The 27,509-nt window shown below is 49.0% G+C and overlaps 1 protein-coding gene across 3 annotated transcripts; it reads left to right on the top strand.

The window, feature by feature from the left end:
• The first annotated feature begins 980 nt into the window (after positions 1 to 980).
• Positions 981 to 27,304, top strand: LOC110079238 (scaffold attachment factor B2). 3 transcript variants are annotated; one of them, XM_072978175.2, is made up of 21 exons: positions 982 to 1,383; positions 4,301 to 4,388; positions 5,295 to 5,359; positions 5,481 to 5,747; positions 9,119 to 9,181; positions 9,999 to 10,026; positions 10,971 to 11,508; positions 11,999 to 12,045; positions 13,038 to 13,138; positions 13,645 to 13,794; positions 14,688 to 14,791; positions 15,497 to 15,648; positions 17,325 to 17,416; positions 18,338 to 18,474; positions 20,805 to 21,083; positions 24,315 to 24,452; positions 24,718 to 24,757; positions 25,720 to 25,832; positions 26,024 to 26,133; positions 26,730 to 26,796; positions 26,934 to 27,304. In XM_072978175.2, the coding sequence occupies exons 1-21, from the start codon at positions 1,189 to 1,191 to the stop codon at positions 27,040 to 27,042; spliced, it is 2,883 nt and encodes a 960-aa protein (XP_072834276.2). In that variant the 5' UTR covers positions 982 to 1,188; the 3' UTR covers positions 27,043 to 27,304. The 3 variants fall into 3 exon arrangements, with proteins under 3 accessions (XP_072834277.2, XP_072834276.2, XP_072834278.2); XM_072978176.2 differs by lacking the exon at positions 26,934 to 27,304 and having other exon boundaries at positions 981 to 1,383; positions 26,024 to 26,145; positions 26,730 to 26,785; XM_072978177.2 differs by lacking the exon at positions 5,481 to 5,747 and having other exon boundaries at positions 983 to 1,383.
• The last annotated feature ends 205 nt before the right edge of the window (positions 27,305 to 27,509 follow it).

Here is a 27,509-nt window from a genome sequence, read left to right as displayed (position 1 = left end):
GGGAGTATGCGCATGCGCGTGGGCCGCCCCTCCCTTTTCCTCCTATGGAAAGAGAACGGGGGATGGGAGGAGGGAGGGAAGGATGGGAGTACTGCGCAGGCGCAGGACGCCACGGCGAGCAGGAAAAAAAAGCGCGCGCAAGAGAGACGGCGGCTGGGGAAAGTGGAACTGCGCAGGCGTGGAGATGCGGCTGGGTTTTTTTTTCCTTCTCTAGACTAGAGCGATTAGGCCGGTTTGCGCACGCGCCCTTCTGCGTCAGCCCAAGGAGAGACGGCAACGTGGGAGGAAGAGCGGCGCGCCTGCGCAGAAAGGGCTTTTCGGGTGAGCGCGAGGACGGCCCTACTGCGTAAACCATAGGGAGGGGAAAGAGAAAAGCGCCTCAATGAGGCTCGGTGTCTTAGTTAATTCTATGAAACCGAGTCCCGAGCAGTAATAAGCGGGCAGTTTCTTGGAGAAAACGGCAAAACGTTTATTCAGGTAAAACAAGTGCACACTCGGGTTCCCAGTAGGGTGGGGACCTTTAGATTTCAACTTTTTATACCTTTTTGTAAAAAAAGAACATTTTTGCAACAGTCCATTCGTTCCTGAGGAATATATGCTCATTGGTGAGAATTTTTCACATTTCAGCCAACCAGGTGCCCATGCGCAGAGCAGCTTCTCTCAGGGAGGTTGGGTTTTGCTTCCTTGGAAGGCGCTGGGTGCTCTGTAGCCGGTACTTCCGCATTACAATCCCATTTAATATTTCAATCCTAGATTGCCTTTTACTGTAGCTTTGCATCCTACTGTGTTTTTCAAGACGCGAACCGCCTTAGGTGAAAAGCGGGTGCAACACGTTTTAAGGCGGCCAGGAAGGGTGGCCGCAGAGCGCATGCGCCCTTTGGGTCCCCCTCATTGCGCGTGCGCCCGTGGTTCCAATCTCCACGAGCCCCGGCGGTTGGGAGCCATGCGTGGGCGGGGCCGTCCGCGAGGGCCCTCCCCCCTCTCCTCGACGGCCATTTTGCTTGAGGTGGGAGAGCTCGCGCGGGAACGTCAAGGGGGCCTCCCTGTTCGTATTCTAATTATTATTGTTCTTGTTTTATTCGAGGACTCAAGGAGGGACTTTTGCCGTTTGTATTTTTTAAGCCGCCTGCACGAGGCAAGGGGTGGGGCTTTCCGAAGAGGCGAGGCGGTGTTTTGAAAAGGAACAAAATGGCGGCCGAGCCCCTGGCCGCCGAAGCCGCGGCGACAGCGGCGGCTCCTTCTTCCCTCAGCGGCGGCTCCGAGGACTCGGCGTCGACCCGGCGCCTGGCCGACCTGAGGGTGATTGACCTGCGGGCCGAGCTGAAGCGCCGCAACCTGGACGCCGGGGGCAACAAGAGCGTCCTGCTCGAGCGCCTCAGGAAGGTAAGGAAAAAAGGTGAGGGGGTGGGGCAAGGAAGGCCTCCCCCCGCTGAGGGGGGAGAGGAGGGCCGCGGAGAGGAAGGGGGTAGGGCCTCTGGGCGCATGCGCCCCTCGAAGGCCAGAAGGCGCTCGAGTCCGTCCGGCCATAGACTCCGGCAGCCTGTAGAGGTGCGCTCGCAGCAGGCCCTTCCGGTTGTCGCTTGGCTTCTCTCCTTGGGTTTTTTGTTGTCTAGGCTTTTCGGGGGTTGGGGAGAAACGAGCCGGAAGACGGGCCGGCAGGGAAGCGGTGGCCCCTGCCTGGCTCGCCTTTCCTCAGCCGCGGGTCCTTTTTAGGACCGTCTTTACCACCAGGGTGGTTGCGGAGGGAAGACATTCATTCATTCATGTCTAGCTCCGTGTGGATGTGCAAAAGCTGTTTCTTCGTTTATTTTATTTATTTATATTATTATTAGCCTTATTTGTATGACGCTTTTTCCCCCCAAGGAAGGCGGCTCACAGCATTAAAAGTCACAGAATTAAGACACAATGCGTTCAATATTAAAAGACAAATTAAACAATATAGGGCTTAAAACAAAGTTAAAAGATTAAAACACGGAAGTAGGGTTATGTGAATCTGTACACCTTTTTTGGGTGGTTTCTCTTGTATTGAAGGGTCAATAACTATAATAAGGCACTCTGTAGATAACAAAAAAAAGATGATGTTTGTGATAAAGGATGGATATAGTGGTTAAACTGCAGTAAGGCAGTGAAGAGGCTGCTCATGACCTGAGTGTGATCCTGGACTCAAGTAGGTGGCTCAGGATGAGACCAACTTGTTGGGGTGGGGCCAATGTGAAGCCTGCATCACTGAAGTTATAAACTGCAGAGTGAGAGCTTTAAACACTGAGGTGGTACATAAGCACTCTTTGATGCAGTTCATAGAAACAGGTGCTTGCAGACAGAGTCTATCCGGAATCACAGTGCGGATTTCGAGCAAATAGATCCACCACTGACATGGTATTCTCCCTCCGACAGTTGCAGGAGAAATGCAGGGAACAACAACAGCCACTCTTAGTGGCCTTCATAGACCTTACAAAAGCATTTGACTTGGTTAGCAGGGATGGCCTTTTCAAAATACTTCCCAAGATTGGATGTCCACCTCGTCTCCTTAACATCATCAGGTCCTTCCACGATGGAATGAAAGGCACTGTAGTTTTTGACGGCTCAACATCAGATCCCTTTGACATCCGAAGCGGAGTGAAACAGGGCTGTGTCCTCGCACCAACACTTTTTGGGATCTTTTTTGCTGTCATGCTGAAGCATGCCTTTGGAACTGCAACAGAAGGTGTCTATCTCCGGACTAGATCAGATGGAAAGCTCTTTAATCTCTCTAGATTGAGAGCAAAGACCAAAGTCCAGCTGAAATGCATGAGGGACTTCCTCTTTGCAGACGATGCAGCCATTGTTGCCCACTCTGCTGAAGACCTCCAACAACTCATGAACCGTTTCAGCAAGGCCTGCCAAGACTTTGGACTAACAATCAGCCTGAAGAAAACACAAGTCATGGGCCAGGGTGTGGACTCACCTCCCTCTATTACCATCTCCACACAAGAATTGGAGGTTGTTCATGACTTTGTGTACCTTGGCTCAACCATCTCTGACACCCTCTCTCTAGATGTCGAGCTGGATAAACGCATTGGGAAAGCAGCCACCATGTTCTCTAGACTCACAAAGAGAGTATGGCTCAATAAGAAACTGACAACACATACCAAGATCCAGGTCTATAGAGCCTGTGTCCTGAGCACACTCCTGTACTGCAGCGAGTCCTGGACCCTTTGTGCCCGGCAGGAGAGGAAGCTGAACACCTTCCATATGCGTTGCCTACGACGGATTTTTGGTATCACCTGGCAGGACAGAGTTCCAAATAGAGTAGTCCTAGAACGAGCTGGAATTTTCAGCATGCATACATTACTGAAACAGCGACGTCTACGCTGGCTTGGGCACGTTGTGAGAATGGCTGATGGTCGGATTCCAAAGGATCTCCTATATGGAGAATTAGTGCAGGGAAATCGCCCCAGAGGGAGACCACAGCTGCGATACAAGGATATCTGCAAGCGGGATCTGAAGGCCTTAGGAATAGACCTCAACAGATGGGAAACTCTGACATCTGATCGTTCAGCCTGGAGGCAGGCAGTGCATCACGGCCTCTCCCAATTTGAAGAGACCCTTGTCCAGCAGGCTGAGGCAAAGAGGAAGTCACAAAGGAAGCAAAACCAGGGAGCTGGACAGGGGACAGATTGGATTTGTCTCCAGTGTGGAAGGGATTGTCACTCTCGAATTGGCCTCCTCAGCCACACTAGACGCTGTTCCAAGTCCTCCATACAGAGCACGATACCATAGTCTTTCGAGACTGAAGGATGCCTACTAGGCCTTGAGGTTCTGCTGCCCAAGAAACACGAATTGTATGGACACTTTTACAGCTGCTTTGATCTCTCCAGGCTAGAAAGCTCTGTCTTTAGGGATCTTGAGGTTAATAATTGGGTGAGAGATTTAGACTTCTTCATTAAGAGAGCTCTCCGAACCTGACCTGAAAGACAGCTGAAGTGATTCTAATGGTGGCAGAATTGTGCAGCACAGCTATGGTGACGGCTGCCATGTGCTGTTAAAAGTGGGTTCTGTTTTAGTCACTCATGGCCATGCTGATGATGGATCTGATGATGGCTGTGGACTGAGGTAGCTGGAGAGGTGGATGGTAGGTTGCAGTCTGGCTGGGTAACAGCCCAGGGGATGATGTGATCCCGTCCTTTGGCTATGGAACCCACTCTTGAACCCTGGCACAGCGCACAGGTTCTCTGACTAACTGATAAGGTAGATGTGCTAGCTGATGTTTTTCCTCCTGCCCATTCTGTCCCTAAACACAGTGCCTCTGCTTTCTTGACAGGCCATTGAGGAGGAAGGCGGAGACCCTGAGGAGGTTCCAGTTCCATCCGAGGCCCCTCCCAAGAAGGTGCCCAAAAGGAGCAGCAAAGGTACGCGGGGAAGGCGGAGGAGGGATCCCTGTTTGTTTGGTTACGTCAGTAAGAAAAGGTCCCCCTTGGAGATTTCTGAGTCCCATGGAAAGCTTGGGGAGGTCTCTGGCTTTATTGACACCTAGATGATCAAAACAAGCTGAGTGCGAAATCCAAGCTGGTTTCTGAAGCTGAGGCTTTCAGTGTGGCCTGAACTGGTTCATGTCTTTGATGAGCATGGGCTTTCTGGGGCAGTCTTGTATTGGCACTTATTAGATGTATTTTCCCCTCAGCAGCTTCTAAAGAGCAGTCAGTGATGAGACACCAAAATAATCCTATAACCTTTCAGGTTGTCCCCTGTGGGTGCCTTGCTTTCGATGCTTAACTTCTGCTTCCAGCAGATCGTTTCGTTCCTGTGTGCTCAACAGTGCTATACTTCAAGTCCTTTCACTTGTTCAACTTCTGAAAGGAAAAGGAGGAGCAAACCTCTGTCTTAAGCTTCAGGATGAGACCCTTTTAGGTCCTGGAATCAGACTTTGTGGAATCCACGCCAAACTAAATGCCTAGGCTTAGCATTCTATGGCAAAGTCACCTGAACAATTAGAAATGGCTTCGGTGACCTGAAAGTGTTTCATCTTTTAAACAGTTTTTTGCCACCAGAATATTTTTTTTAAAAAAAATTTAAAACCCAGCTAGTTTAACATATTTGGACCCAAAAAAATCAATGCCGCTTTAGCAAACTTTGGTGCCAGGAATAGCACCCTTTGGCAACTGGTTGTCTGCCTTCAGAGGGGATAATGAGGAGATTCGTATTAAACCTCAGCCGCAACTCAATGTGTACAATAGAATTCTCGTGTGGTTAGAAAGAACTTCAAGACTCACTCCGTGGTCCTGTGGGTTGAAGGTTAATTCCTCTGATCTCTCCAGGGCGTCGTCCAGAAGAGGAAGGAGTGGACGACAATGGGCTTGAGGACGACTCAGGAGATGGCCAGGTATGGAATGCCCAACCTCTGAAGCAACACCCCCCCCCCCCCCAAAAAAAGTCACAGTTCTGCGGTCGAATCCTAGTTACTATGATTTTTTATTTTTATTTTTATTTTTATTTTTTTGCAGGAAGATATTGGAGCAAGTTTGGATAACTTGCAGGACATGGACATGATGGATATTAGTGTTTTAGATGAAGCGGAAACAGATAACAGCAGTGGCGTAGACGGCCAGGAAGAGGAGGAGAGCAGTGCTGATGCTAGACTCGACTCCTTCTCGGGCGGTCAGGACCCTGTGGGTGCAGAGAGGGCAGACGTTCTAGGAGAGCCGGCAGAGTCTCCTGTAGGGAACGTTAAAGATGTTAAAGAAGAAGCGAGAGAAATCCCTGTAGCCGAGGTATGCACCTCTTTTTAAAAGTGTGCCAAGTCAGATGACAAATCGGCAGGTTCCTGGTTTCCACCTTTTCCTCTCAAACTAAAATCCTAGGAAGGGTGGCGGGAGGGGAGGCTGTTAAAAAAAAACAGCTGTAAAAATCATAAGCCCAATTTTATTTTCTCTTGTTTGTATGTTTGTTCATAGCCATGGTTTAAACCTGTGGCATGCATGCCTCGCAGACATTTCTGTCATGGCAAGAATTTGGGAAGAGTTTTGCTTTCTGACGAATGAGTGCTTCATTTTAACTTTTCTTTTTTTTCCCCTGTGCCTTTCCATCTTTTTATCTTTCTATCTGTCAGAGGAGGGTCTATGGGTGGCGAGGGAGCCCAGGCTTAACACATTTCAGAAGCAGATCCTCAGTTCACAGCCTGAGTTTGATTCTGACCGGCTCAGGTTGAATCAGCCTCCCATCCTTCTTAAGCTGGTAAATGGAGCACTTAGCTCGCTGAGGGGGGTCCATAGATAGCCTGCATCATTAAATGGTGAATGGCCAATAGAGTGCTTTAAGCGTTATGGGGCAGTAGATAAGCAGCACACTTTGCTTTTTGCTTTAAACTTGGCCATGATCCTGGGACCAAGGCGAGGGTGAGAACCAGGCCTGTCCTACAATTATTGTATTTGGATCTGGGAGAGTTGGAACTTTTAAGCCTCCCCGTCTTTACAAACTACAAGCACTTTGGAAGCACAACAGGTGCCTTTTACAGGCTTGGCTTCTGTGTCACACTGAGGCCACCCCACACTCGAGAGCACGTCACTGAGCGTAAGGAGAAGCTGGTTGCATAGAAATTAGACAGAGAGAAATCTAGACCTGGCGAAGAGCGCCACAAGATGGTTTGGACTGCCAGCTCCTTATGGACCATTGGCCCTACTGAATGGGGAGGATGAACGTTGGAGTCCAGAAGGCCAAAGAGCCATCCCCGGTCACTTGGAGAGCACTGCCTTTTTGCTCAGACCTCTGTGCTGAGCCGCGTGGGTAACGGAACAGTAGACTAGGCTGCCTGAATCCATACCGTACTCTCGTCTTGTGGGGACTCTTGCTGCTTAGATGCATCTCCCCAGATGTGACACTGTCAGAAAGCCAAATAGAAGTGTCTCTTTTCTCCTGGTTTTCTCTTGGGTTCTCAAACAACACGCCCTACCCTCTTATTGAAGTACAGGTCGGGGGGATGCGTCTGATACCATCTTGTAAGTAAAGCGTTGTAGACCTTTTCAATGTTAGTCTTGTATACAAAGAACAGTGTCATCATCGTTATTACAATTATTTCTTTGGTTTATACATTGGCCCATGAGTGTGACACACTCTTCTGGGCGATAGACAAAAAAGGTCTGGAGTCTCACAGGCTCTTTTAAAAGCCAGCATGTTCCATCTGGCATAAACCTTTTCATGGTATGGCAACCCAGTGGCGTCTGTGAAGCCCCTGGAAATGTGGATTTCTCAGATGTTCTTTTTATCTTGTAGACCTGCTCGCATCTTGTGGCCGACCACGTACTGCTTCTTAAATGCTCTTACCCCCGTTGTGTGCATTTTAAAAAGTGAACGGATGGAGAGCTGAGGGGTTTAGCTCTCTGGCTGCGGAGTCAGAGGTTATGAGCCTCCTTCAATGGGGGCCAAAGTCCCAGCCTTGCACTTCTGCACTTAGGATTAATACACGAAGAAAGGGTGGCGCTGAGTGATATGGTGTGGTAGGAATGTGAAGACTTGAAGCCTTCCTGGGGACAGAACCATTAACCATCACAACTACCTCACTGTCAAAAGATTTTTGCCATTCTTTCCCCCATCTTTTTTAAGTTACCCCACTCCATTTATTACTCTTAAGGTGGAGTGTGATTGGGTTCAGCTTCTGCTGGGGCGGCCCCTGAGTTTGCGCGGGAAGGATAGTCAGAGGCAGTTCTGTATTTTTAACATTCTTCTTTATTATTAAACAAATTTAACTCAACAGTCTCGAATGGGTCCATCAAACTTAACTCTGGTAAAATTCTATAACTTCTTACTTTGACATCAGGCATCCTCAAGTCACTCCCTATAGAGGGGCCGGACCAAACCGCTCACGATCCGTCATTAGGCTCACTGGGGTGCTCCTCATGGCACAGACTGTCTCACAGCATGGGTGTCTTGCCCAGTCCCCCTCGCGTGGTTGATGGGGTAAAGAGAGATTGGGATGGATCACCCTCTTCCCCCACACTGATTGCGTGGGTACACAACCACAGTCCATTCTATGCGTTCCAAGTCCTCTACTCTCACGTGGTAGTCCTTGGAATCTGGCAACAGTCCTCCCCCAAGCTGGAGCTTTGGGAAATTTTTCAGTAGTCCAGGCAATTCTCCTTGCCCATAGCTTAGCTCGGTCTGCACTGCTCGGTCCTTTCTCTCCGGCTGTTCTCCACCCGTTACCACCCTCCTTTATAACCTCTTTTCAAACAATCAAGTCCAGCTCCTCCCCCTTCTCAGCCAGACACACCTCCAGTAACCCTTTCCATTCCTTTCTCTCCTGATCTATTTCCACTAATACGCCTTCTATGCAGCCTTGACTTTCCTCCTGCTTCTGCTCTGTAGAGGACAGCACGCTGGCCTTCTCTCCTTCACAGGGAGCTACCCGGTGCTTGTTGGTTACCGGTGTATGTACTGTATGTATGTTATATGCCAGTGGTTCTTAACGTGGGTGATAATGCCCCCCAGGGGGTGATTTCATTTTTCAGGGGGCGGTAGAACAAAAAGGGGCAGTGTGGGGGCGCTGGAGCAGAAGGGGGCGGTAGGGGGGCGCTGGAGCAAGCCAAACCTGTGAAGATGGCTGCAGCCTTTTTACAGTGTGAATGAATATATATTTTCCTCCAATTTTAATTTAGTTTCAGACTTTCTGTCTTAAAATTTTTAGTTCCTGCATTTGTTTTTATACCCTTTTTATATTTCTTTTTGCGTCTTAAAATTCACTTGCAACTAAATCATTAAATGTTACTTTTTGGGGGGCATTTCATTTTCTTGGAATTTAATTTTCTTTTCAGGGGTCATTGGATTTAAGTGTCATTCATAAATAAATAAATAAATAAATAAATAAATAAAAATGAATAAATATCATCACCGCGGGGAGGGGGGCGATGATAACTTCCTCAATGGCTCAAGGGGGCGTTTCTTTCAAAAAGGTTAAGAACCACTGTTATATGCTACCCAGTTAGTGGATTTCAACTGGTGGGGTGTTTACTGGTGGAGAGATGAAAAAGGGTGAACCCAAAAGGACTGCTGCGGCCGGCTGCCTTCTGATTCTTCATTCGGGTCTAGTTTTTCAACGAGGGAAAGGTGGCTTTCCGGAAAGACTGAAGTCTGTTCTCCTTTCTTTCAGACCAAAGGCGAGGAGGCTGGAGGCCAACCCGATCTGACTACGGGTGATTTTGCAAATGTGAAGGTAACTTTTAAATTCGGGGGGGGGGCTGTCTGTGTGTCTGATGCCTGGCTTTTTCTTGCACAAAAGTGGAATCCAGAGTTCAGTGAAGGATCCCCAAAATGTATTCTCAAGGATGGGAAAAGGTTTTTGTCTCTGGGGAAGGAAGCATCGATGAGGGTGCAAACACTAGATTGGATCAAAGCCATTTAATCTTTATCTAATTCTTAACTTAAAAGGAGGGGTTTTTGTATGTGATTTTTTTTTTTAGTAAAAATGTGGCAAATGACCGTGTTAAGAGCTTTGTGGGTTTACCGTAATTTTCTGTTTATAAGACTCCCCCCATGTGTAGGACAACTCCCACTTTTCTAACCCCAAATTAGAAAAATTGATTGCTTTCCCCGCCAGTTCCTAAACCCCACGGGGCTTAGCAAAATGAGGGGGAAAGCAGCGAGCAAAGGGCTGCAGGATGAAAGCAGCGAGCAAAGTGATCCAGCAGCCCTTTGCTTGCTGCTTTTCCTTTCGTTTTGCTAAGCTCTGTGGGGCTTGGCACATGGAGGGGAAAAGCAGTGATCAAAGCGCAGCAGGATCGCTTTGACTCCTTCCCTCCTCTACTTGTTTTTGTTTTCTCCTCAGCTTACATCTGTGTATAAAATGACCTTCAATTTTTAGTCTAAAGATTTTAGACAAAAGTATTGTCTTATATAAGAAAAGTACGGTATATCTCATGCTCCTTCCTCCAGACACTGGAAGAGAGGCCCTGAGCAGCAGTAGATTTTACAGTAACACACCTATCATGCAGCTAACAAACTTGTGTTTCTTCCTTTTTCCCCCCATTCAGGACTCTGAAGACTGTCCCGCGGAACCAGGTACTGTTCCTTAAAAACAAGCTGCCCCGCCCCAAACCTTCCGCCTAGGTTTTACACCACACAAAATCCCTGGAGTCACTCTCCTCAGTATTTTTTGTTAGTATCTGTAGTTCGTTTTTCTAACTGGCGCACAGTACCAAAAAAAGGAAAAGGCCACAGAGATTGGAAATTGGGTCATGCCGTAAGATCTGCAGCAGCATCCTTCTTGCTGTGTGTGATGATGGTTCTTGGGATGTGGTTGGTTTAAGCCCCTAAACGGGGAAGCGGGTTGCGCCATACCAGGGGGCAGCTCTGTGCTCAGGCAGATCTTGCGGCATAACACGAAACACCCTGGTGCTGTAACTTTGCCTAGATAAGAGCAGTTGAGAATGAAGGCAGGGACCCCAGCCTTCAACCGAAGAGCGAAGACGGCTTGGTCAACGAAGTGCCTTTCAACTCAGCTTTCTGCACTACAAAGGCGTTCCGATTCTGTTGTTCGTTGTGGCAGCGTTCAAACGTGGACTAGTCTTTCTTAAAAAAAAAATAAGAAAGAGCAACAATTACATCCAAAAGAGGAACTGGCAAACAAACAAACCCACAGACACTCCAAAACCAGCATTCTTGCCGTCGTACGTAGCCATGTTGGACTTGGGAGCGCCACTTTCTGGAAGAACGGAAAAGCTGCGCAGCCACAAGGAGACAAGCCGGAGCCTCAAAGGAGGATGAGACTCGTCAAAGGTTTTCCCCTCCTTGTTTCTTTTAGGCAGAGCACTGATAGCGATGTTAGACGGCTGGGTTAATTGGTAGGCGTTTGAATGTGGTCTAGCCGAGGGTGTTCCAATCTCTGTGTAGCCTTAGCCATTCTCTCGGTGTTAGTGGGGCAGCCAAGCCCCTTCCGCATTTGTCTTTGCTGTGTTTCCCTGGTGATTAAACCTTGTGCCATTCTATTCCTGTTAAATCCATAGAAAATGAGAAAATGCTCGACATTTTGGGTGACACTTGTAAATCTGAGCCCCTTAAAGAGGAAGAAGAGGAAGATGCAGAAGAGCCTTCCGAAGTGGAGCAGGCGCAGGAAGCGAGCAGCCCGTGGCCCGGCAAGCCGGCGGCCAAGGAAGAGGTGCTCGGCCCCGCCGCTCGGCCGGACGAAGAGCCGCTAGACTTGGAGAGCAGTGCGGGCCAGGCTGCGGCCAACAAGAAGGAGGAAGAGGAAGGCGAAAACTTAGGGGTAGCGAAAGGGAAGCCGAGCGAACAGAGAGTTGAGGAAACCGAGCTGGACTCTGACTCTTTAGCGGTAGAGAGCAGGAGTGGTGGTGGAGGAGGAAGTGAGAGTAGCGGAGGCGCGCAAGCGGAGGAAGCCAGTAGTGAGGCAGCCGCGGAGACGGACGCAGGTCCCCAGGCGGCTAGCCCAGAAGCCGAGAAGATGGAAGCCAAGGCTAATGGTGAGGAAGAGTCCTCCGCCACTAGAGAGCCCTCTGCCCCAGAAGGGGGTGATCAGAACACGAGGTTTGTTGCTTCTCCGTTCTAGAACAGATGCTGTCTTTTTTTCTTCCCCGTTGGTCCTTTTATGAATTCAAATGCCTGGTGAATACCTCCAGTGAGCTTGATGAGTTCCTTAAGGATATTGTTGTTTATTATTGAAGGAGCGTTTTCCATTTTAGTTGTCCTCGGCAGGCTTTTTCCCCCCCTTTCCTTTCCTTTTTTTTTATTTTGTGGGTCGGAGATGTCTTGTTATTTCTTTGGTTATTTTCCTTCAAAGTGTTTACCATATTCGTTGGTCTTCCAAAGTTGCACTCTTTACCCTTTAAGCAGTTAGCTCTGTTTTTGGTCACGACTGACCTCGTTTAAAAAAAGGCCCTTTTCACAAGAATTCTCCTTCCAGAACTGATTCTTTCTCTGGTAGGTATCTGATTCTTGCCCAGCTTTGCCTGCCCTTTTTTCTCATGGCTCCTGCTTCTGATCGAATAACGTCCATTTCTTTTCCTCCCATCTTTAGCTGTAATGAGGATACACAACCCAAAAGTGCTTCAAAATATGAGAAGGGTAAGCTCTTTGGTCCCTCTTTGAGCAGCCTTAATTAAGCCATTGTTTTTCCTGCCGTTGTGTGAGCCCAGGCATCCATGCTTGCTGTTGGGAAAATCCACAGAGCTACAAATAACCTTGTCAAAATATATATATATTTGTCTCAGGTCTCTTTGTTCAGCACAAGGACAACAGAGAATCACGAACCGTTTGAGGTTAAAAGTCACAATGTTCGTGCTCTAAAAGAATCGAGCCAAGTTCTGAGTTCAGTCATGCTGAGGGCTAGTGTTGTTTTCATGAGGTATTAAGCGATTTCTCTAAATGGCCCCTTGGGTCTTATTAGGAACGGGAAATAAATATTCCGTGTCTGTTTGCAAACTAAATTGGGCCTTGCTTCCTTAGAGGAGCGTTTTATTTTCAGTAAGAAAAGTCATCTCTGATTCTGGCGGCATTTCTGTTGATGAGACTGTAGGTGGTTTGGGCTGCTGGGTTAGCTAGAGAAGCCAAACTGTATAGCTTTATCGAGAATGCTGCTTTGATCCATAGTTCCTCTGCTAAACAGTCACAGGGTCCCACCAAAAAAAAAAAAAAAAGGATAGGGTTGTTGTGGGTTTTTCGGGGTCTTTGGCCGTGTTCTGAAGGTTGTTCTTCCTGACGTTTCGCCAATCTCTGTGGCCAGCATCTTCAGAAGACTGGAGTTGTCGGCCACAGAGACTGGCGAAACGTCAGGAAGAACAACTTTCGGAACACGGCCAAAGAGCCCGAAAAACCCACAACAACCATTAGATCCCGGCCGTGAAAGCCTTCGCGAATACACAGGGATAGGGTTGTTGAGAAGACATGCCTCATAATCTCACTGTGCGACTGCAGAGTTCAGCCATAAAGCAGGCAAGGCCTTTCCTGTCAGCCGGCTGTCGTCAAACTTGGCTTCTGTTTTGCTTTTGTGGCTCTGCTTCTCCCCCACCTTCAGAGGTGGAAGCTCATTCCTTATTTTCTTGGCCTCCCCGTCTTAGGTCGCTTGAGTAGTAGCTCTGGCAGAAACCTCTGGGTGAGCGGCCTTTCTTCTTCGACCCGAGCTACAGATCTGAAGAACCTCTTCAGCAAGTATGGAAAGGTATGTATGTTGAACGTGAAAGGTGGCCTATTTGAGGCCTGTCAGTCTCATTAGAGCAGCAGCAGCAGCTGGGAAGGGATCCTATGGATCATTGGGTGTAGCCGCAGTCAAGGAGGCCCGGCGGAAGGAATTCAGATTCCAAAAGGACCTTGCTTTCTTGGGTTACACAAGTCCTGGTCAGGTCTCCCAAGAAAACTCACCTGGCTTTAACGTGGTGGCTGAATAATGTTCGATTTATGGTGGATGGAAATGTCTTGTTGGGCAGAGTTGGCGCCCTCAGACTTTTTTTTCACCATAGGCACCATTTATCTTCCTTTGGTTCTGATAACACTTATCATTAGTTAAAAGCATGTTTCGTGAACGCCTCTAAAGTTGAACCCAGTCTTAATGTTGTCACTGCTGGCTTCGGAAAAAGCCGTTTCGTCTCTCATGCTGCTAGGAATTGCCAGAATTCCACAGCTTTCTTTTCCACCCTCTCCTTCCTTTTTCCTCTGCCTCCCTTCCAGGTGGTGGGTGCCAAGGTGGTGACCAACGCCCGCAGCCCTGGCGCTCGTTGCTATGGCTTTGTCACCATGTCCTCTTCAGAGGAAGCGACCAAATGCATTGCCCACCTCCACCGGACGGAGCTGCACGGCAGGATGATCTCTGTGGAAAGGGTACGCTTTTACTAGGCTCGTGTGTGAGTTGACGGAGGCGTTGTGGGGACCACCTGATGAAGGTGACTTCATCGGGGATGAAGGTGAAGGGAGTTGCTGGATCCCATCCCCGTCTTACTCGTCGTTTCCGTCTTACCAGAATAGGGCTAGAACGTTCCTTGGACTGCTTTAGGTTACAAGGAGGCGAGTCAGCCTCAGCCTAGCCTGAGAAGCCCGGAAAAAGAGTGTGTTACCCAGATAGAGGCAGGGATGGTCCCGGGGCGGAAGACTAAGGAAAGGAGCCCAGCGTGCCGCAACACAGCTTGGTTGAAGCTGAAAAGTGCGTGCTAGTGGCTTTGCTTTAAAGGCGAGCAAGACCCCCTTATACCTTAGCTGATCAGTTTCTTATGCTGGGCAAGGGCTGGCCAACAGGGGCAAGACCGATTTTCGGGAGCGTATGCTGGGCCATCCTTGATATGAACTTGTTCGTTCAGCATTGTGTTGTCCCAGCCCTGCTGAAGGCCTCTTTTCAAGGTTGCCAGAAAGTCCTCCTGTCTTCATTTGCAACTTACACAACTAAAAGTAGCAGGCATGCTTAAGACAGATAGTAGGCTCCTAAGGAATCTAAGATTGCAGTCTACAGTTGCAGTTAAAGTCATGCAGCAAATTTTAACAAGCACATGGGGAGACAGGCTCGGTTTTTACTTTATCCTGCTTTTGCCGTGCTGTTTTCCTTGGGCAGGAGCATTTGTTTCCCTTCTCTATTTTCTATGGAGGGGGTATGATCTCCCTCTCCAGCACGTAGATTTCTGATCTAAAACGATTCATACCAAGAGCTGATTTCCTACTCTGATTTTTTGGATGGTCTCTGCGTACCTTGAACGAAGCCACCATTTCTGTCCTGGTCCTTGCAGGCCAAAAACGAACCCGCTGGGAAAAAGGTGCTCTCCGATAAGAAAGAGAACGAGGTGAAGAAAGAGAGAGACCGGCGCCACTCAGCAGACTCGCGATCGGAAAGGTGTAGTGGCAATTTCATCGTAACCTGGAGGGAAGAGGCAGAAGGGATTTCTTAGGAAGCCTCAATGGAAAGGATCAAACCCTACCCTGGCTTTTGGTGCCTTGTTTGGGCAGACCAGAGTTTTAATTGGCCATGGGTTGCCCCGGTCGGGCTGAAAGACAGCGGATGCTTTTGGACACTGAAGGGGGAGAGGGGAGCAGGCGGAGGCACGGAGCGCTCAGTCAAGGTGGCGCCTCTGTTTCAAGCTGTCAGTGGTATTCTGTCTTGGTGCCGTGGGTGAAGTGCACCTTCTACCTAAAGCAGAATGGGTGTGACCGAAAAACAAGCCAAGAAAAGAGGTGCATGTTGGAGCTTTTAAGGCTCATAATCCAGTAACTAAGGTTGATGAGAAACATTTTAAAAGTGGGAAACCCATACAGAAAGCTGGAAATGCCTGAACTGCAATCTCACCAGGAAGGAGATGCGTCTGGCTGGCAAAGCCCGGAGGGCCGGATTCAGCCCCAGGGGGACAGAGTCTCTCCCCCCCACCCCCCGTGTTCCAAACAACAGCTTCTAGAGAGTTGTGATGCACAGGAGTGAATCCTTGTAGATTCCCGTAAGTTCTAATGGAAGAATGTTTGTCGGTTTTGCATTGATACATATGCATCCAACGCACACTGCGTCTCTGGTCGCATTTGAGGTTGCTGAGCTTTTGTCTTCTTGTAGGTCGCTCAGCCTTAAGAAAGACGAAAAAGCGGACAGAAAGGACGAGGCCAAGAAACCAGAAGGGAAAAGTGGCAGCGAAGAGAAAGAAGGGAAAACAACAGAGGAGGAACACAAAGCGAGATCTGTTAGCCGCTTGAGGTCTACTAAATCAGGTGAGTACGCTTTTTTGTGGACCGTCTTGATTTTTGTGCTGGAGAGTTGCTTCGGTGGATTGGACAGGACGGCCTCGCTTTGTGGAAAGGCGCCGCCCAGCATCAAAGGCTCCCTCCCTCCCTCCTGCCACCCAGGAAAAGTGTGGTTCAAACTCTTGTCGCAAGCATGGGAGCAAAACAATGCCGGGAGAGCCAGCGTGGGGTTCTTCATGAGCAGGAGGTGGTGGGAGGGCTTGAGTGCCAAAGCTTTGGCATAAATGCTTTCCAAAATGTGGATGCTGCCACAGAGACAGTGAAATCCCCCCCCCCCGAAATTCGGAAGTTGCTCCGAAGGGAGCGGCCACTTTGTCTGTATCCGATGTGGTATACTCTGGCCTGCTTGCTTTTTTCCCCTGTTTGGCCTGAGCTGAGGATAGCATGTTGCACCCCCTCCATCTGGTGGAGAATAAGCTGTGTGGCCTTTTTGGTCGCGTTTTATTAATCCAGGCCTTTTCAGGTTGGATTGGGTTGAAAATTTTAAAAAACTCGCATTTTAAAAAATAGAAATTGTGATTTAAATCAATATCCTTTTTTAAAAAAATTGGTGGTTTTCATTGCTTCTTGTATTCTGATGGTTATCTATTTTTTTCCTCTGTGTGTCTTGTTTATAGTTCTCTGTTGTCAATTTATTCTTGTTGGGTTGTTCTTTTCCTGCATTTTTGAACCGCCAGCCAGTCAGCCAGCCAGTATACTTTCTTTCTCCCAGGTAGCTTTGTGCATGTAATTAGTCAATCTCTTGGGGGGGGGGGGAACACAGTTGGATCTTTGAGTCACACCTGAGGCAGCTTGTCCTCAGACGAGGCTGCCTGCTGTGTATTGCTTCTGTAGGTGTGGCTTTCTGTTGTAAAGTGACATTCAGAATAGTGACTCATGTGGAACCACATATAGAATAGGCTTCTGGAGCCATCAGACACAATAAAAGCTCTTTTTCTGCATATACTGTATCTTTGTTTAAATGCAGGAGGAAATAAGAGATTTAAAGACTGTTGTACACCATGCCAAAGGCGTCCTGTCAAAGCACTGTTTTGTTGTGTTGAGAGCAATCATTTAGTCTTGTTTTAAATGAGATCAGGAATGTATGTACTTCCTTTGCTGATCCAGTCTTAACTTTTATCGGAGTTTTGGTTTGCAAGTCCCTGCTTAGGTTATTTTCCTGTGGCCTTGAGTATTAACATTGCTGAACTTCTCACATGGATGGGCCTCTTCGTTATTGTTCATCTGAAATGCCGTGGATGAGTTTATTTATTTAAAAATATTTTTATCCCGTCATCTTAAAAAGGACCCAAGGTGGGTTACATCAAGAAAATACACTATTAAAAATGGCAGCAGTGAATACGCAAGCATTTAAAAGGATCAAACCCTATACCATACTAAAAGAAAAGCAAGGCTTTGTAACGCTGCCTGATTAGTACTGGGCACTTCTGTGGGAGGTTTGCATCCAAGGAATGCAAACAAAGTAATGCCGCAGGACAAACCGAAACAAAGGATTGAGATGAAAAACAGTCAAATTAATCTGAAAGTAACATTGATGCCTTTAAGCATGGCCTTCTCCCTTGCAAGAGACACGTCTGATAAGTGCTGCTGTTTTGAGGACCATTAGAATGCCCAAATACATTACTTTTCTCCCTCCATCCTAGCAAGTAGAGGAACTGAGCGGACAGTCGTCATGGACAAATCCAAAGGGGAGCCAGTCATCAGCGTGAAAACCTCAAGCACGTCGAAAGAACGAGTAAGTCTTAGGTTTCAGACCAGGGGGCCAAACCTCTGCGTCAGGGTGACTCCCATAAAACAGGAATGCCCCCCGCTTTCGTGGTCGACAGGCATATCAGGCCTATAGCCGCTTGCAGAAGACAGCCATGGGATCCCTCTCTGGGTCCTTTAGGAGAAAGGCAGCAGATAAATATTTGAAATAAACAAATAAATTGCAAAAATTTCCAACGAAAATTCCCCCAAATCTGAAACGCTGCCTTTGCCAACCGGGGCCTTTTGGAGGAGAAGCCCTGAATGCCTGGTGGGGTCAGATTTCCCCTCCCTGCCGCTTTGGATGACTCCAGAGCAGAAGGGGGGGGGAAGTAGCCCCGAACCAGGTCTTTGGCTGAGAAACTCATGGATTCATCTCAAAAGAGTAAATGTTCAAACTGAAAGGTAGACCCCGAGATGAATCTTTGCGGATTCCCACATTCTCCTTGTGCTTCACAAACGGGGGTGGAGCATACAATCCTCCAGGGGCAGATGGGCTTTCATTCCTGCCCTTCCTCAACGTTGACTCCACTGCCTGGCCCCGAAAGGCGTTGGACTCCAGTTCGAGAACATCCCATTTCCTCCCCCCTGTTGTCCAAATGTCTTGAATGGGTCCCCCTCCTCTTTTGTAACGCACACGGCCTACAAAGGACGGTGGACCCCAGCCAAGCAGGGCTGGAGTTACATCCCTAAATGTCAGCATTGCCCCTTGGTGTAGAAACGCACACCCTTTCCTTAGGATTGCTGGGGTCTGTTGTCCCATGATCCCCAGGGCCAGGGTGAAGTCTCTCTGCCGGTCCTCCCGGGAGGAAGACCAGGTCCAAGGCCCTATTTCAATCTGCTTGTTTTGAATCCTTGCTGTTCGTTCTTTCTTTTCCCCCCCTTCCCTCTCCCCCCGCCGGCATTCTAGAGCACAAAGAGTCAGGACTGCAAGTCGGAGAGCAAAGAGAAGCAGGATATCCTGTCTTTCGACAAGATCAAAGAGCAGCGCGAACGGGAGCGTCGGAGGCAGTGGGAGCGGGAGCTCCGAGAGTCCGAACGGCGGAGGTGGGTGGCACCCAAAGGTACCCCTGCCTTCTTTCCAAGCCCCATGGCCAGCCGGGCCTTTTTGAGATTAGCAGAAACACCCTCCCTCTTGACACAAGGGAGGTGTGTGTTATTTTCTAAGAGCTTCCAGGCTTTTTAAAAAGAAAGACATTCTTGGAATTCAGGCAGGTCGCATCTCCCTCAGACTGTGTAAGAATAAGAAAGGTGGGCCCTTGTTCTCTTTGGGCAGGTTTTTCGGAAGCCGGTTTGTGTCCTCGGGATCCCCCAAAGCATAGGATCATGGAATGGGATCCCTGGCCCATTTCAAGGCAGCCACAGGCTGGAATCAGTTCCCCACAACACCGACTTACAGGATTCTTTCTGCTTTATAATTAGTTCATATTGTTTTTATTGCCATTGTCAGAAAAAAGGGGTTAAGAAAGGCTGGTAAAGACTCTGAACGGATCTGGGATCAGTCTAGCTCCCAGGATTCCCCCCCCCCCTTCAGTGCCACACCTATCAAAAGCGATCAGTGTTTATAGGAAGCTGACAAGCTTTTCTATCCCTTTCGGGTTGGCCCCACAGAGGTCTCGTTGCCTCTGGGTTTTCTTTTGGACCGACATGGTGGCCCCTGCTTTTTGCCTTTGGAAGAAAAAACCCAGCCGGGCTCCCGGCTTGGGTGAGGAATGCAGCTCTGAGTGCGATCCGGAAAGGAGCCACCTTGCAAGAGTGGGCGGAAACTGGGGGTAGTTGGTGCGTGTCAGCTTAATTATTTCACTTTCTAAATTTCGCAGAGCTATTAAGGATAAGACGACGGGGCTGCCCCTTTCTCCCAGTTTCCCCCCACCATTGAAAGGATTTCTCTGCTTCCGGAATGGCTACAAGATCCTTATCTGGAGCAGACCTCGTCCTCTCTGAACGTCATCGCTTCTGTCGCCCTCACCTTTTTCTGCATCTGGGTTCTGCTTCCCAGCGAAAGCGCCCCAGCCTTTATCGCCTCTCCCAACCCCTCTTGTTCTAAGGACCTGTTTTCCAGGATCCTTGTTTAAACAGAAGAGGCTGACACATTTTTTCCTTTTAACCATACTGGTGTACTTTGTTTTACCCTCTCCTGATTAGAGCACCTTTTTGTGCTCTAATCAAGACAAGTAATTATTACCGTTTTTCTCAGTAGAAAACCCACAGCGTTACGTTTGCTTTCATGTGCATCATCATTTCTGTGCATCCCTTTTTTTGTAGTCAGCCCTGCAAGATCTGACTTGGAATTTTTTTGAGTTTTCTCTCCACATGAAAGCAAGAGCCTTTTCTGACATTTCTTTTAAAATCCTGATCCCTCTCGTCATGATGGCTTCTTTGACCAGACGTTTTTCCTGTTTAGGTGGTGGGTCCCTTAGGTAAAGGTTCCCCTTGACAATTTTTGTCCAGTCGTGTCCGACTCTAGGGGGCGGTGCTCATCCCCGTTTCCAAGCCATAGAGCCAGCGTTTTTGTCCGAAGACAATCTTCCATGGTCACATGGCCAGTGCGACTTAGACACGGAACGCTGTTACCTTCCCACTGAGGTGGTCCCTATTTATCTACTTGCATTTGCATGCTTTCGAACCGCTAGGTTGGCGGGAGCTGGGACAAGCGACGGGCCCTAGTGGTACGATAACCTTGGTGGTCCTCATTTAGAAGCATTTTCTTCTAAGCTACTGTGTGGAGTTAAACGAGGGCAGCCCCAGAACGTCTGCAGAGTTCAATGGTCGAGTGTCTCAAAGTCATGGCAAATGTCATTTATCATTTTGTCAATGAAATTTAGCACATGACATCAAATTGCCACCTCCCAAAGAGTCCCTGATTTGTTTTCTGCTGCAGCCCAGCTGGTGCCTTCCCCGATGTTTGGAATGAAATCCTCATCATCCCCATGCCATAGAATTCTAGAGTTAGAAGAGGGGCCTCTAAGGCCATCCGGTCCAACCCCCTGCTCAAGGCAGGAATCCAAGTCAAAGTAGGTCTGATGGATGGTTGTCTGATTTTTCTCTTAAGTGCCTCCAGGCTTGGAGCCCTCCTTGAGGTCAAGGGTCCCATTGTCCTACTGCTCCAACCGTTAGGATGTCTTTTCCCAATATTCAGAGTTGTGAGGTGACCCTTTCCAAGGTTTTCTAGGTATAGAGCAGGGGTCAGGGAACTTTTTAACCTTTTACCCTCCAAAAAATTTATTTACGTTGACATTACCCCCCTTGATTCTTGCTGTCCGTGGCAGTGGAAGAGGGGCCACTTCGAGGTTCCCCCACTGCCTGTCTAGATCTCTTGCTCTATGTGTGTGTGTTGTTGTTGTTAATGTTGTTTTTAACCCCTCGTCCTCTGGCAGGGAGCGGGAGCAGCGCCTGCAGGTGGCCCATGAGTGGGACGAGCGCCAGAGGCTGGAGCGGGAGCGGGAGCGCCTCCACTTCCAGAGGCAGCGCCTGGAGCGGGAGCGGATGGAGCGGGAGCGTCTGGAGCGCCAGCGCCTGCGCATCGAGCAGGAGCGGCGGAGGGAGCAGGAGCGCATCCAGCGCGAGAGGGAGGAGCTGCGCCGCCAACATGAGCAGCTGCGCTACGAGCAGGCGCGCCGCTCCACCCTGCGGCGGCCCTACGACGGGGACGCCAGGTGAGGAGGGGGGAGGCAGGTGGAGGGTGGGTGCCCTGCCAGAGGTCGTGAGCGGGTGGGCGCAGAATAAAATGTTAGAGCCAGAGATGGGGAATGCCAATTCCCCCCCCCACAGGGTCTCCTTGAGAGGAGATGTGTAAAATGTCCGAAAATTTTTGAAGCCACATGGAACAGCTTTGGAAAAAAATGGGAAGGGGGAAAAAATCGCACACACACCCAGTTTGGCCTAGAGATGGTTAAAGGCCTGTGGGGAAAAAAACTGGAAAAATTGGGGGGAGGGGAGAAGGTTTTTCCCTGTTTTTCCCAAAGCTTTTTTTTTTAATATGGCTTCAAAATTTCCAGGAATGTTATCTCTTTCCTTGAGAGGGGCTGGACTGGATGATCTTTAGGGTCCCTTCCAGTTCTGCGATGGTGATGTGGTTGTATCCTGTTTGAAACAACTTCACGGCGAATAACTGACTCTTTCTCTCGCTCTGTCTCTCCGGCGTCTTCTCCTTAAGCTTTCTTAGTACAGTTCACTGACCAGGATAGACCCCAGTTTGCTTTTAACGATGCCACGAAGTTCACCTCAGGGTGGCCAAGGCCATTTCTCTCCTGGCTTCTTTTCTGCCCATCGGCCTTTTTGACTGGGCAGCTGGGGTCAGCAAGGCAGGGGTCAGAAATCAGAATGAGAAAAACATGTAGGAAAAAGTCAGTCATCTTTATTCTGATTTTAAAATGCTCTGCACTGTTTGGCACAAAGAGTTCGGCAGGAGGAGCAAAGTTTCGGAACTGAAACGTTGTTTAAGCTCGTTTGGTCTGCTCCAAAGGCGGCACAGTTCCCAGGGAGAGCGGGATACAGTGGTGCCTTGCTTAACGAGTGCCTCATTTAGCGATGAAGTCGCATAACGATGGGTTTTTAAGAAAATATGCACCGTTTAACGATGTTTCCTATGGGCGATTTTCGCTTAGCGAAGTTTGGGACCATGCTTCGCATAGCGAATGTGTTTTTAGGTCCCCTGCTTCACTTAGCGATGTTTGTTTTTTCATTTTAAAAAGTGTCTTAAAATGGTCAAAAACGATTCTAAATGCTTGGATTCGATGGAGCACCTTCTAAAACGGGTGCAAACTTAATTTGGCTTTGATCTGACTTTTCGTTAATTTTTGCTGAATTTTTTTCTCCCCCATAGGAAACAATGGAGCTGTCAAAATCTGACAGCTCCATTGTTTCCTGTGGGGGAGAAATAAATTCACAAAAAATTAACGAAAAGTCAGCAACTGTTTTTAAATGCTTGGGTGCGTTAGAGGACCTTCTAAATCATGTGCAAACTAAGTTTGGCTTTGTTCTGAGTCTTTGTTAATTTTTTGTGAATTTTTTCCTCCCCCATAGGAAATAATGGAGCTGTCAACTTTTGACAGCTGTCAAAAGTTGGTGGGGGAGAAAAAAATTCAGCAAAAATTAACGAAAAGTCAGATCAAAGCCAAATTAAGTTTGCACCTGTTTTAGAAGGTGCAGAAACTATTCCAAGCATTTAAAACCATTTTTGACCCTTTTATGACACACTTAAATTTGCAAAAATTGATTTTTGCTAAACCATTGAAAAGGCTTCGATGTATTCCAATGGGGGAAACATTGTATCACATAACGATGTTTCCAATGGTTTTTTTCACTTAAGGACGGTAATCCGTTCCTATTGGAACGGATTAACCGGTTTTCAATGTATCTCTATGGGAAAACGCGTTTCGCATAACAATGTTTCCCATAGTGATGTTTTTTTTGGAACCAATTAACATCGTTATGCGAGGCACCAGTGTACACTTATTGCACCCTTATTAGCCAAAGCAAGCAGGGGGACGGGTGGGGTTCAGCTGCGTGAGGCCCATCAGCTGCCTTTCTATAAACACCACAAGGGCTTGCGACACACGAACCCTTGGAACTTTTTGTGAGCCCTTGAGAGTCAAGCTTATGTTCCTCCTGAGAAGCAGAATCTATCCTTGCCTGGAGGCAGGGGAAGCCCAGGCCTCTTTCCCTGAAACAAGAGGTGGGTTGGCATGGAAGACGGGAAGAGGGATAAGTCAGTGGCCAAGCCCCCGGAGGAGATTTGAGATCTGAGAATTAAGAGCGTGGTGCGTTCGATAATTGACTATAGGTGTCCCAAGCCCATTAATATTAGTGCTGTGGATGAAACAGACTGTGCTTTAATGAAAACCTCAAGAACGAACAAGGGAACTTTGTCTGTGTTCTCGGGATTCAAAAAAAGCTAATAAGGTCATTTATTTTTTGCTCCTGGAGCAGTGGTTTTTACCTGTTCTTTTTTCAACGATGCATGGATCCAATATGTATATCCTCACCATCATTTAAAAAATCAGAACGTCACACTTCCCCTGTGACAAACCATAGGACCTGGAGGCTGAACGTTTTTCCCGATGCCTCAAATTCTCTTCCCTCCCTCACCAGGAGAGCGGGGGTCTTGTTTTGCCGGCTTGGTCCGCAAGTCGCTGAGCAGGGAGATCAGATTGTGTCAAGATGACACACGCGCATGGTTTCACACAGCTTGTGGCCTTTTAGCAGAAGGCACGAAAGAGGCGGTTGCTATAGGGATTCACAGGCCGGGCGCCTCAAAATGAGTTTTCAATCACAGGCAGATGGGTTTCTGTCATTCTCCTGGTCCCCTTCATGACTCTGGCTGTGCAGGCTCTTTGAGTCAAATGGCACTACAGCATAAACTGATTTAGCAGCAGTTTTCCTCTGCTACAAGGGGAGGGTTCGTAGCAAGGGACCGACTCTGCCTTTGAAGTGGAATAAGTTTTCAACACGAGACAGCCACCAGGTTCTGTTTGACCCGTTAGAGTAACAGCCCATTTCTCAGCCAAAAGGAAGGGACTAATTCTGCTAAGTCTGATTCACAATCTTGCAGCTGAGTGGCAGCTTTTGATGAGACACAGGAGAGAAGGGGGTGGTGTGATCACTCTGGCTGCATTTGGCGATGAGGATAAGCCAGCATCCCAATGAATCCTGCTTGTCTGCTTGCACAGAGACCTGTTTGGTTCTCTTCTTTCATCAGCGGCAGCGGCCAGAATAATTGAGATAGGTCACCAGAAGGCAGTGTGTAAAAAAAAACAAAAAAACCCAACAACGTTGAAATGATTTTTAAAATCCTTGGCATAGCAAAACCAAAGGTGGCCTGAACCATAAAAGGAGCCTCTTTCTCGCCTGTAACAAGAGTCGCTTAAGCGTGTCCCTTTTTGTAGGCGGGACGACTCGTATTGGCCAGAGGCAAAGCGGATGGCCATGGACGACCGATACCATTCGGACTTCAACCGTCAAGAGCGCTTCCACAGTTTTGAGCATCGAGATCGCGGCCGGTATCAGGACCACGCGGTGGACAGGTAGATGAGCTGCTTCCACCCCAATTGTGCCTTGTGAGGAATTAAGGAGCCTCTCGGAGAGCTGGGGTTATGGCAGGCGTTGCCGGCTCGGTGACTTATGGCAGTCCCAAGAGCGCTCGGTGGGAGGAGCCAGGCTTCTTGTTGGAAATCCTGCTGATTTCTGTTACAAGGTGTCCCAGCAGCAGAACTTTGCTGTCTAGCCTTGCTTTATCCCACTGTGCTTCACGCTTGGTTTTTCTCCCACTTATTTCTCCCCACTCTGCAGGAGAGAAAGTTCCAGGTCGCTCTCAGGCGGAAATGGACAGGTAAGCCCGCCTGGGATATGATGAGGCATGGGTTGTAAAGGTGGGAGCAGCTCAGAAGAGCGCTTGCGTGGGGGCTTACAGTCTAGGCCGGGGGTGGGTGGGTTTGAGGTCTCTGCAGTCCACCAAGGCTGCCCTCCTTTGATTACGTACCACAGGGCAGCTCAGTTGGTTTAGGACTCTGGCTAAGAAGTTGGGAGTTCAAATCCCCCACGGTGCCTTCTAGGAGAAGAGCCAAATGGTTTCCAAGTGTTGTAGCACTTTGGTCCACCGCTTAAACCAAAGGTGCTCAGTTTTCCAGAGGGCCTTCATGGACCTCTCTTGAACTTTAGAGGGGGGAGCTGTCTCAATGTCCCCCCCACCCGAGTTTCTTTTTCTCACTGTTGTAAAAAGACCTTTCCCCACGTGTAGTAGGAGCCGGGAGCAGTTGTTTGGGCTGTTCTTTGGCTGTTTTACCGGGCATCTGGCTGTGGAGCCGGAGGTTGGGAGTTCAAATTCCTGCAGTACCCTCTTGCCAGGGGCTGGGCTCTGTGATTCAGAAGGTCCCTTCCCACTCTGCCATTCTAAGATTATTCCTGTTTCTTCCCCTTTAGCCTAAAAGTTGTCCGTGGCCACCCCAGAAGCCCTTAGGGTCACCCTTTCCCACCATTTTCCCTGGCCTGAGGAGAAATGGCAATGAAAACCTGGGCAAATTCTTCAGGGAAACGGCTGGCAGGGGCGATGAGGGCAAGCCTGCTGGCCCTGTTACCTCTTAAAGAGGGGGAGGGAGAACGCTTCGGGTCTCTCTCGTCCCGGAAGCGGACGGGGGGGGGGGGGCTCTGTGAAGAAGCAAACCCCCCCCCCCCCCCGAAATGACACAGCAGCTGCAGGGGGAGCTGGCCCGATGGCTGGCTCCGTTGTGATAACAAGGAACATATTTCTCTTGTTTGAGAAGCTTCATTCCCTTTCTGTGGTTTCCCCTCCAGCGTTACCCGGATGACCGGCACGGCAGCTCCGACCGCCCTTCGCGGGAGAGCTGGGGAGGTTACGGGCCTGAGAGGAGGCTGAGCAAAGGCCGGGGAATGCCTCCCTCATCCCGGTAAGTAGAAGAAGAAAGAAAGAGGCATGCCATGAATTGGCTTTTATTTTCTGGCTCAGAAAATTATGCTGGGGTTGGGGGGGGGGGAGGGATTAAATATGATTGTTGTTGTTGCTATTCCGCCTGCTTCCTTTATGCTTGGTAAATGATGCCTGCACATACCCCTTGTGGGGTTTCTTTTCTCCACCCAGAGACAGTCGTGACTGGGATCACGGGCGCAAGATCGAGAGCCATCCAGGCCGTTCATGGCCGAGCAACGCTGACGGAGAGATGATGGGAAGGGAGCATGAAAGATGGGAAGGTGAAAAATAAGGTCGCCTCTGACTTTTCATTTCTGAAATAGATGGCAAGACTTGCCGGTGAGGCAAAGATATCCCAAGCTAAAGCAGGACCCCTATTTCTTAATTTTGTGGCTGACTTTGTCCCTGAGAAAGCAGCACATTTCAGATACTTCTTAGGGAGAGAAGGAGGGAGGGAGAGGACCCCTTAGTGGTGAAGAGGAGTGTTTCATGTGCCATTCCCCAGGTTTGGTCTTTGTTTTACCTGTGGAAGGTTCACGGGCCAGTTCTTTGAAAAATTATCAGGAGAGAGTCTCATAGTAGCTGACGCAAAATTGTGAGAAATAGCTAATGCCTCGGAAAACAGGAACAGAGGAGAACCCTGAGCTTTGTGCATCACAGCCTGGCCTGGTAGGAGAGAACTGTCGGCGGGTTCATTGTCCAATGTAACCCACAAGCTGGCCTGTATCAGGTGGCACAGATGGACTCTGGACTCCATCCTCTTCAGGAGCATCACAGGTTTTCTCACCCAGGATGTTAAAATAAGGCCTCAACGTTATTTCCGTAGTGACTCATCTTCCCCTTCCCCTTGTTTTGTCTTGTTTTTGTCTTTTATCAGGGGGTGAGAGGAGCGTCCCCGCACAGTCAGGTTCGGGCCATGTGATGCACAGAGAAGGCATCCCTGGGTAAGATTTACGTTGGGGTAGCAGCTGCCGCCCCCCACGTGCCAGAGCCATCAGCCTACTTGAAGCCCCCGACTGAGAGGGTGCCGAGTGTAACGGGATCCCAGACGGGAAGCTGACATCTTACTTTCTCTCCCTAGACGGGCTGGGTTCGCGCAAGGCGGGACCCCGGATCCAGGGTCCAGCGGGCCAGGCAGCTTTGCGGGCCAGGAGCGGCCGAACCGGCCCAGCTTCGCCCGGCACTATTGAAGACTCAGCCCTCCTCACTTTCCACGCTGCCACTGTGTGGAACCGACCCCGGTCGTCGCCTGGAACTCTGCGTGAGCTGAAACGGAAAACCGCCACACCATCTCCTAGCTTTGCACATGATGTGAACTCCCAAGTGTGTGTCTTGAGTGTGTACGCATGTGCGTGCATGTGTGAGTGTGTGTGTGCGTTCTCCACCCCTGACATGTTCAGATCTGGGGGAAGCATTCCATTTTTCCATGGACAATAAATCTTTTATTGTGTTGGCGTGTGTGGCGTCTGTGGTGGTGGGCAGTCACGATGACAGCACTTGGAAAACCTGAAGGAGTTGTTCCGAATCGGACTGCACACCTTCTGTCAGGGAAGAGGAGGCCGTCGGTTTGGCAGGGGTGGACATTTGCAGCCGAAGAAGAGATCTCTGGTGCCAAGCAGAGTCTTGGATGTAAGGAGGCCAACTGAAATGGGGGGAG

This window comes from Pogona vitticeps, chromosome 7 (assembly GCF_051106095.1).
Source record: "Pogona vitticeps strain Pit_001003342236 chromosome 7, PviZW2.1, whole genome shotgun sequence".
In the NCBI taxonomy this organism is placed as follows: domain Eukaryota; kingdom Metazoa; phylum Chordata; class Lepidosauria; order Squamata; family Agamidae; genus Pogona; species Pogona vitticeps.
Note: the sequence above shows the minus strand (reverse complement) of the source record. Positions and strands in the feature narration are given on the sequence as shown.